The sequence below is a fragment of the Dysidea avara genome, chromosome 3, assembly GCF_963678975.1.
Source record: "Dysidea avara chromosome 3, odDysAvar1.4, whole genome shotgun sequence".
Classification (NCBI taxonomy): Eukaryota; Metazoa; Porifera; class Demospongiae; order Dictyoceratida; family Dysideidae; genus Dysidea; species Dysidea avara.
This window is the reverse complement of record NC_089274.1, coordinates 26,417,962-26,428,090: the sequence shown is the minus strand read 5'-3', so window position 1 is coordinate 26,428,090 and position 10,129 is coordinate 26,417,962. Positions and strand designations below refer to the sequence as shown.

The 10,129-nt window shown below is 39.8% G+C and overlaps 1 protein-coding gene across 1 annotated transcript; it reads left to right on the top strand.

The window, feature by feature from the left end:
• The first annotated feature begins 223 nt into the window (after positions 1-223).
• Positions 224-2,321, top strand: LOC136250533 (E3 ubiquitin-protein ligase TRIM71-like). The gene is made up of 2 exons (XM_066042751.1): positions 224-359; positions 1,201-2,321. Exon 2 carries the CDS (start codon positions 1,208-1,210, stop codon positions 2,105-2,107), a length of 900 nt encoding a protein of 299 aa, XP_065898823.1. The 5' UTR covers positions 224-359; positions 1,201-1,207; the 3' UTR covers positions 2,108-2,321.
• Positions 2,322-10,129: the final 7,808 nt, after the last annotated feature.

The window sequence follows — 10,129 nt, the reverse complement described above, 5'->3', positions numbered from 1 at the left end:
ACTTCCAGTCAGTAAATAAAAAATATGCCAAGGAATGGTGGCACTATACTGAGGTAGACAATAGGATGCATTTGCGTGGCTGTAACATATAGTCTGGAGTCAACTGTATCCTGTATCCATGTTGATTTCATCTTGAAACCACAATGATGCTCTTCTGAGAAACACATGTTTGGTATAGGAAAATGATGTCACAGTTGAATGATGATTATAAAAATTAATAAAGCTTTCAGCAAACATGCACAGCTGACACATTTGTGGCTATAAATAGACAGCAACACAGCCAGTTGATTTCAGTGCACTTATCAGCTATCATTGTGACCAAGTAACTATAAGCAGTTTAGTGAACTTGTAACAATAAAGTGAGTCATGTATATTGATAGCAGTTACTGTATACGGTTTGCAATTTGCATCTAGTAATACTACAAGCAATTGTCTTATACACTCTATAACGTAGGCTGTGTAGCCATAGTATTATATACATGTTTGTGTACTATATGCGTTGAGTGGTATAGCTATAGCTAATATGTATAGATATATGTGACCTGTTCTTGGAAAACCTACCCTTTTGGCACAAATATCATTTTTCACTTTTTCAACTAAAATAAACCAGTAAGTGCTTATCTGTCTTGTGTTAAAATTTCAGCTTGATATCTTGAAGCATTCCAAAGATATGACCAATTTACTGTCTTATACATTACAAAGTAACTTTTGGAGTAATGTATTCAGTTCTGAGAGTGATTAAGCATGACAAATGGTGACAAATCACTTTGTTGACAAATAATTCTATTCACACCATCTAAATTGTATAAAAAGAGATTTCTTATGATTTAATTAAGTTTTCTTAGTCCTTCTCTTTAATTAAGTAGCATGTATCATTTCTAGAGACTTGGTTTTAAACATTTCATCATCTGAACAAATCACCTGATTTGTAAGTTAATTGTTATCCCACGCATGTAAAATTACTACATGGTCTGATAAAATGACCCATATCTCCTTATAGGAACAAGCATTGAGTGTGAAACTTTGCAGCAAGAAGGTTCAATAGTTGCTTTACCCAGCTATGCAAAAAATTAAGTTTGAAAAAAAAATTGCTGAAACTTTCAGTTGAGTTTTCTCACATTTTTAGTTTGTGCCAAAAAGGTAGGTTTTCCAAGATCCGGTCACATATGTGATTTTTACTGTTTGTGTCATTCAACACAGAACACTGATGATGAACAAAAAAGTCACCAACAGCAAAAATTCCAACATCTTACCTAACATCAACAAGGATCATGCAAAGTACCTGACAATGGGTTGGCCTAGTGAGACAAAAACAAACAAAGGTGAAATGGGTCGTGTCTATTCTATTGCTTTTGACAAGGATGGTACGTCATGGGCTACAACTGACTATTCCAACAATTGTGTGTACAAATACAATCATGATAGTAGCTTGAGTCAAAGATTTGGTGCCAAAGGTAAAGGCAATGGCCAGTTTGATCATCCTTCAGGAACTGCGTTTAGCAGTGATGGTTCTCTTTATGTTGCTGAAATCAAGAATAACAGGGTGCAAAAGTTCGATATCAAAGGAAAGTATCTGCTCCAGTTTGGTAGTAGAGGATGTGGACAGTTGAGGCAACCAACTGGGATTGCAGTTCACGAAGACAGAGTGTACGTAGCAGACACAGGCAATTCACGGATTGCAGTGTTCCAAAACAATGGCACTTTCTGTGGTACTATAGGAACTTCATATCTTAGTCAGCCTCATGATGTAGCCATCAGTGATCACTTGTTTGTTGCTGATGTCGGTCATCGCTGTGTATACAAGTTTACCATTGATGGACATTATGTTGACAAGTTTGGTGATCCAGGAATGAACTGGGGTCAGTTATACCAACCAAGGAGTCTAGCCATTGACCCTGAAGGATACATCTTTGTGGCTGACACTTACAACCAACGAGTATCAATATTTGATGGCAATGGGGAGTGTGTTCACATATTTGGATCATGTGGGAGCAAAGCAAGCCAATTCTGCTGTCCACAAGGTGTAGCCATCAGTCCCAAAGGTGGATTATATGTCTGTGATCATCGCAACCAAAGAATTCAAATATTTCCAACCACATGCATTTGAAGCAGAGTATAAAGTACGAATGTACTTTGATATAGCTTAAGGCTTAATTTGCAGTATATATCACAGCATACTCTGTAACACGATTATTGTATCCAGTACGTAGTTGGTTGGATTTGTTGTTCATTCATGTGTATAGCTTTATATTGCTGTTTCTGTTGTATGTACTTCATGTAACATGTCATGTAACACTCATCTTATTGTTTATAATCGAGAATTGTTATCATCATGTGCAGATAATTATTTATGCACATATATAGTGTGATATCTGCAAAGACAAATGTGGATATAGTAAAGATAGCTAGTGCATTACACTTGTCAGCTGTGCATGAAACCATAATTTTATTGAGGTGGTTCAAAAACCAGAAAAATTTAGTATGCTGTGTCTCTTTTCACCCACAACAAGAAACATGTCCAGCCACATGAGACCAATTGGTTATGTTGTCTAACAATATTAGTAGGTGGAGAATTCAGTCACTATACTATTCAGGCACTGGCTGCTACTAAGTATGCAAGCATATATATATATTTATAAACATACATAATTGTTTCTCAATTATGTTGACAGCGTGTCATAGTTCCTCCAGAATATAAACCACATACCATCTGGTTTTTATATGTATAACGATTGAACACCCATCCTCCTGGAGAAAGGCTGGATGTGGCATTTGACTGTCAATCGGGTAGAGTGCAGATCAGTCATACAACGGAACCCTAAAGCAGTCACCTTTGGGCCAGAAATATTTGGCCTTTATAGAGAGGTGGCTGCCTAACTCAATATCCTCTATAAAGTAGCCATAGGCAACAAACCAATTAAGCTTTGGCCTTTATATGAAGATTCCTGGGATTATAGCTATAGCTATCCTCACGCATGTCTACATTTCAATCCATTACTTACATAGCTAAAAGGCATAAACAAAGTAGCAGAAAGGCACCAACAAGAGCCAAAGATACTGTATGGAGACATTAGGCCACTCCAAATAAATTCTCTATTTCCCGTCCACCGCCCGCATCTAGTTACTGTCAGCTCTAAATATTCCATTATTCCGTATTCTTCCATTATTTTCCGGTTATTCTTGCATACTGACAGGTTCAGTAAAAGCCATCTTGAAACAAGGTCAGCTCACGTGTCAGCAGTAGTCTCGCGTGGCCAGACCGCTTTTTTCCGTGTATTGGGTGGGGGGAAAAGGGTCTGGTGCAACTCCAATAGCTGTTTACTTCTGAGCCATTCCCAGACGCTGGGGACGCTAATTGAATAACATTGGTCACAAAGGAGGTGCCATGACGTCAGTAAAACAATGAAGTATTCCTACACTCCTGCTCGGGTTGTGAGTCTTGTTATACGATGAGGATGAACTTTCAAGGCGCTATAAAAGAGACATCTGAGCAAATTAAGATTCGTTTAAAGGATAAACAGATCCCGAGTATACTTACTGACGTCATCGGCGCCTCCTTTGCGGCCAATGTTATTCAATTAGCGTCCCCAGGCTCAGAAGTAAACAGTTATTGGAGTTGCACCAGACCCTTCAGTTTTTTCCCCACCCAATACACGGAAAAAAGCAGTCTGGCCACGCGAGACTATGTCAGCAGTGCTATCAAGTCACCACAAACTCAGGGCCGGAGGAGGAAAATTTGAGTTGGTCAGGCCATTGACTATAATGTTGAAATTGCTACTATATACATGCCAATGAGAGAGGAGCTGTTGCACAGTATGCGAAGCACACTCTGCGAAGTGCGAAGCACGAGCATTCTAGGGGGGTCTGGGGGCATGCCCCCACAGGAAATTTTTGAAAATTAGGCACTCAGATATGCAATTTTAGTGATATTTCACTGCTAGCTAGCTATATAAATATGCTCAAGCCTATCTGTTGTTCTTCAGACTTTCTATACTATGTATAATTGTAGACCTGACATAGCTACAGGGGACACAGCATGAAACTTGCTGTATGGTTCATTTAGTTATAGCTGGCAATTAGAAGTTCAAGGGGGGGTCTGGGGTGCAACCCCCAGGAGCTGCAGAATTTTTGCAATTTAAAAGCTTGAAAATGCCTTAAATTGATGCTAAATTTTAAAGTAAAACTAGCTAGCAACTTGCAACTTTCCCCCCAAATTTCACAGGGAACCCATACAGCATGGCCCCCTTTAGCTAGGATATAATCACTATACCGTGAATTCACACAGCTACAATAAAAAGCTACACAGCTACAAAAATACAGTATACTACTATACTGGTTTGTATGAAGTGAACGGATCATCACATAAATATACTGGTGGACAGTCACGAGATCAATCAGTATTCGAAAATGGCGCGATGTGGGTGAGACTGAGAGTTTGCTCAGTATCTCGACAGGACGAGTGGGTAGTTGAAGAGGAGTGATTTCTACTCAACATCTCATCCAGATGGCCACCATGTAATGTATGGGTGTACAGCTTCATGAGTCATCTGGTTTGTCACTGCCAGTCCTTCGCCCAGTAAAAGAAGCCAAGAGAGACAAGCCAAGGAATGCTAATGATTACTTTATGAAGATTGAATTGTGATATAAGTGTGCTGGTTTAGAATCAAAGAAGGCACCTGCCTTACACGTGATAAATGCCAACTGTCGGCACACGTGATAAGGTAAATGCGGGTATTTCCGGACAACGTACAATTCCGGACACTTTGGTACCTTTATCAAGCTAGCCGAGGAACGAAACAACGGATTGCCTTGAAATTTCTGCTGTGAATAGCTATTCTTATAGGGATTATAAAAATCGAAAAGTGTGTTCTAGTTGATTCATTCTTGGGTGCTATACACGAAGTGTCCGGAATTGTGCGCTGTCCGGAAATACCTGCATTTACCTTACTGTACGTAGAACCCACAATCATTTCTGTACGAAACGATACGTAGCTGTACTGTAAGGTAATTGGAGGTACTATACGTGTAGTTCTGTGCTTTAGTTAGGCTGAGAAACTAGGTGACTACTCGTGTCATGCATTTTCAATAACATCTGTAAAATGTACGTAGCTACATGTAGATGTGATCGTCCAAAGATTGCATGAGAGTAATGTAGTTCGAGCTGGTCAGCTAGTTGGTTCAACTCCAGATTATTGGTCCGGCTCAGGCCTGACCAACCGGACCGTCTCCTCCGGCCTTGAAACTTCATGTTTGTGCTATTTTTGCAAATTAATAGGGAAGGAACAAACTTACGCATGCTTTTATGCAGCTTTTTATGGTTGTGCCAGGCAAATAATGGCGGCTTGAAAAGCTGCCAATCTGATAATGAAATAATGGAAATGGACCGCCCGCCCGCATGCAAATATGCTTGAGTCCAGGACGGGAAACCATGCAGACACTTCAACTCTCACGCATTACGCGTGAGACACACTTATTGGATTGTTGTCTCACGCATGGTTCTCCATCTCATGCATTGCAATTCCTGGAAAATTAAGCTCTTATGTAAGTTAATTTCACTCTTGGAAAAGTACTAAACAGTGCTCTAATGGCTAAAAATGGAGAAGTAGCTGTAACTGAAAATAGCCAAAGAAAGTTGCGAATTTTGCAATTTTTACAGGAATTTTTCTACTAAGACAAGACCTCATGCATAAGCATAGGCGGCGGAAAGGGGGGGGGGCTAGGGGGCTAAAGCCCCCCCTAGGTCTGCTGAGGGGGGGCTTAGCCCCCCCTCAGAATGATATCTCACCGAAATTATCTTTCTTGGAGTGGGGCTGAAAACCGTGATAAAGATCGAGATACTCTAATAGAGCAGTCACACTAATAAAGTAGTCGGTGTGTAGCGAGCTATGTAAGGATTTTTATGTAGTTTATCAGCTAGAAATGGTAGCTGGTGAGGTGGAAAGCTCTTGTGAGTTGGTTGTGACCTTTTTTTTTTTTTTTTTTTTTTTTTTTGCTCTCACCTTACCAAATAAGTCTGGGTCAGCTCAGCGGAGCCCCCCCTCACATCAACTACTTCCTCCGCCGCTGTGCATAAGTAAACATATCTCACTCATTTTAACCTCAGGTCTCACTCCTATAGTATGTTCACGTTGAGCTGAATCCTGAAAAACAGCAAAAGTGGATTTTTTCTCAACCGAGTTATAACACTTCAGCCAACCAGATGATTATTGGTAACAGCAAAGGTGTCAACAACAGACATGTACGGTTTGGCTCCATTACAAGTTCGGGAAAGGGCTGTAATGGACACTGTACTTATATGGCTTCCCCATAGGAAATGTATTGTGAAAATTTTGATTGGCCGTAAATATTATGTCAAACATCTGAACAAAAAGATTTCAAAATATTTTTAGCGGATCAAGCAGTACTACAAATGAGCCAAATTTCAAGATCATGTGTAATTGCATCCATGAGTTATTAAATGTTTTTGAGGATTCAGCTCAACGTGAACGTACTATAGTGCACTTTACAGGTTGAGGTCTCTGGAGAAACAGAGAATTTATTTAGAGTGGCCTTATCACTAGGCTGCCTTGCTACATGCAAAGCCAGTGAAGGAAAAGCTGTAGTTTAACTTTTATTTTAGACTAGAAAGTCAGTTAGCTGGTAACTGCACAATTGTAAATTCAGGAAGTTGTGAGGACTGATGAAGAAAGTTTCCGGAATGAGAGGACGGAGCAGGGACACCACGAGGCAGATAGACGTAGTCTCGCATGGCCAGACCCACTCTTCGCGCGGCGCTTATCGATTCATAATTATAAGCGCCTAGCTGCGAGAGGGTCTGGTATAGTTCGAATAGCAAAGTTGTTCTGACACCCTGAGCTTTTTTCAGGGTGATAATGAAACACCTGGTTAACTTTCATCATGCCACGTCATTTTTCGGGTTGTTAACAAATTCCTTTTTCTACTGACAGCAAGCCACTATGACGTGGCGTGATGAAAGTTAACCAGGTGTTTCATTATCACCTTGAAAAATCTCAGGGTGTCAAAACAACTTTGCGAACTATCTCGCAGCTAGGCGCTTATAATTATCAATCGATAAGCGCCGCGAGGAGTGGGTCTGGCCACGCGAGACTAATGCACCTATCAATGTTAGGCCTCTACCCCCCCCCCCCCCCCCAGTATACGGGCCATGTGGGGACAAGGTGGGGATTTGACACCCTGCGAGAGCAATAACCCCACTACTGGGGCCTAAGTGTTTGTCTAATCCCCTACCTACCACCGAGGTATAGGGACCCACCGATTATGCTGGCATAATTATGAGCATGCATAATAGGTGCCTGAAAGCATTGAGCATAATGCTAGCATAATAGGTAGAGTATTTGTATAATAGTATGAATTCTTGCTTATCAAAATAGCTATCAAGGAAAGATCGATATACTCTAATAGAACAGTCAGTAACTCTAATAGAACAATCACATAGCTGACTGTTCTACTAGAGTATATCGATATTTTCTGTGATATGCATTTTGACAGGTAAGTTTGTGCTTCAGCCACTTGTTATTTATCCATAAACTGGAAATTATTAGCAGAGCATGAGAACTGAAGGATAAATAATTGGGCATAATTTGAGCATAATAGGTAAGTTTTGAGCATAAATTTAAGCATAATAGGTAAATATTTGAGTAGTGCAGCATAGCATAATAGGTAAAATTATGAGCATAATCGGCGGGTCCCTACCGAGGTATTCCCCCACTCCATGATCGGGTCAACGTCACATGATTTAACTAAACATACACTATTAAAATGAAGAGTAACCACAACTCTCAAGGAGTTCCCAGTGTAGGGAGGATTTAACACCCCTGGAGAGTAACCATTACTCCAAAAGAGTAACTGGGGAGTAACACATGCTCTGAAGGTGGTCGGTGTCACTTACTCTTCAGAGTAATAGTTATTCTCTTCAGAGTGTTGGTTACTCTCCATGGGATGTTAAATCCTCCCTACACTGGGAACTCTCAGAGTGGTGGTTACTCTATATTTTTAACAGTGTAGTTACACAATTCGATTGTTATAAGAATGCTTGTGTCAAAACTGAAAGCCCCACTACTGGGGGTAACTTTGTAGGTGAACCCCCTATGGATCCCGTATTTAATAATTTTATTTATTGATTGATTGGCAAAACCCATCAAGGGTATAACGCTAATGTACAAAAGAAAGGTCATGTAAGTGATTAACTGAACTAGTTATAACTAGATAAATAATCTTTAAAAAATCTAGATTACAATTGCTTAAATTCTCAATATTCAAGTTATTCCAGTCAGGGATTGTCCTTGGCAGAAATGAATAAAGATATTGGTTCGTTCTGGCATACTGTTGCATAAACTTTTGATCGTGGTTAGCCCTGGTAGTTGCCGGTTAAGGGGGATGGCACTGGCAAATACTGGGTAGGAATATGTATCAACTTGTTTACGAACTTAAATAGCAGAATTAAACGCTGTTAATGAATCATTAATGTTCACACAATGTAGTCTCCTCGAGGTATCTGATTGTTTGCTCCTCACACACTGCACAAAATTCCTTTAGATTCTGGGGTACTGATGAAAGTCGGAATGGAGAATGGAACGGAATCAATCAGGGCGCGCGCCAGATAAGATTAAAAACACCGTTTAAAACACATTGTGCACTGTTTCCAACTGTCACACAATAACTAGAATTAGTTTGTTTCTGTTTATAGGCATGATAGTAATCGTTCGCTCGAAAGTTCTATTAAATGCCCACCACGTGGCAAGGTGTGTGTAAATAAAATCCATCCAGTTTAGTTTAATCCTGATGTAGAAGTACTTCCTTACCATTCCAAAAGGTGAACTACTGTAGTATTTTCATGTTGTAGCAGTATTCAAGCCTTTTTAGTACAAGTGTCACTGGTTTTCTGAAGCGACTATAATTCTACCATTATTGGCAGCGATTTACAAGAATTAGCAAACTGCAGTATGTTATATTAACAGTGCTTACAAAAAAACAGGTTAACGGCTTAGTTAAATGATCGTTGTTCAGCTTAGACGATTGTACAACGCATTCTTGCAGTGGGCATTAAATAGAGCCGTCGAGCAAATGACTTCTAGTATGTCTATAGCAGAAGCAAACCAATTCTAGTTATTGTGTGAAAGTTGGAAACAGTGCACAATCTGTTAAAAACGATTTTTAACTTGGCGCGCGCCCCCATTGGTTCCGTTCCATTCCTGCTTTCATCAGTACCCTAGATTCTGCTTAGACTGAGTTGATTCAGCTTGTCACCATACTTGTTTCCTTTGTAGTGTAGCTACATACTGATTTATGCTGATTAGAAAGGCTGGGCCCCAGACATGTACATTCTAAAGTCAAAGTAAGCAAAAACAACTCACATACTCAGTAGTAAAAACAAGTCATGCATTAAGTTCCCTACTTGATACATCCAAAGATGAACACAATGAGTCGGCGATTCCCACAATTAGTACTTCGTTACTAATGACAACCAACAAGAACCCACAATCAATTTGAGAAAGCATTCCGTTCCGTAGTTTAGTCCATCATTCCGTTCCGTAGTTTAGTCCATCATTCCGTTCCGTAGAATAGACCCCACCAAAAGGAAACTAATAATCATACTTGTTGTGATATATTGAACTCGAAGGCCGCTGAGAGTAAGAGCCGGCGGCCTTACTAGGGCTGAGCGATAGTGAAATTTTCACTGTCCAAACGATATCAAGACACTGTTCACGATAGACGATAGTAGCTAAAACGATAGTGATAATTCACCTATTTCCTAATAGTTGCCTTCAAAGAGAGTTGTAAGGAGGGATGTACCCATGCATGTATTTTACATAAGATATTAAACAGCCTTTTAGGCTGATTCTTGTTCCAAAAAGTTATTATTTTGCAGATATTTCTACTTGTTAATTATTGTCCGATAGTAAACTTTCAAGCGATATAGGCGATACCGATAGTGATACTATTCCGATATGCACATACTATCCCCCAGTCCTAGACCTTACAAATCAACATATTGTGAGGCGGTGAAATTTATATAGAATCATGCGAAGAGACAAAGCCATCAGTGTTGCCAGATGATTTGCTCCAAATGTTCATGTGAAAAAATAAATTTGTTCATAAAAAGTTCATA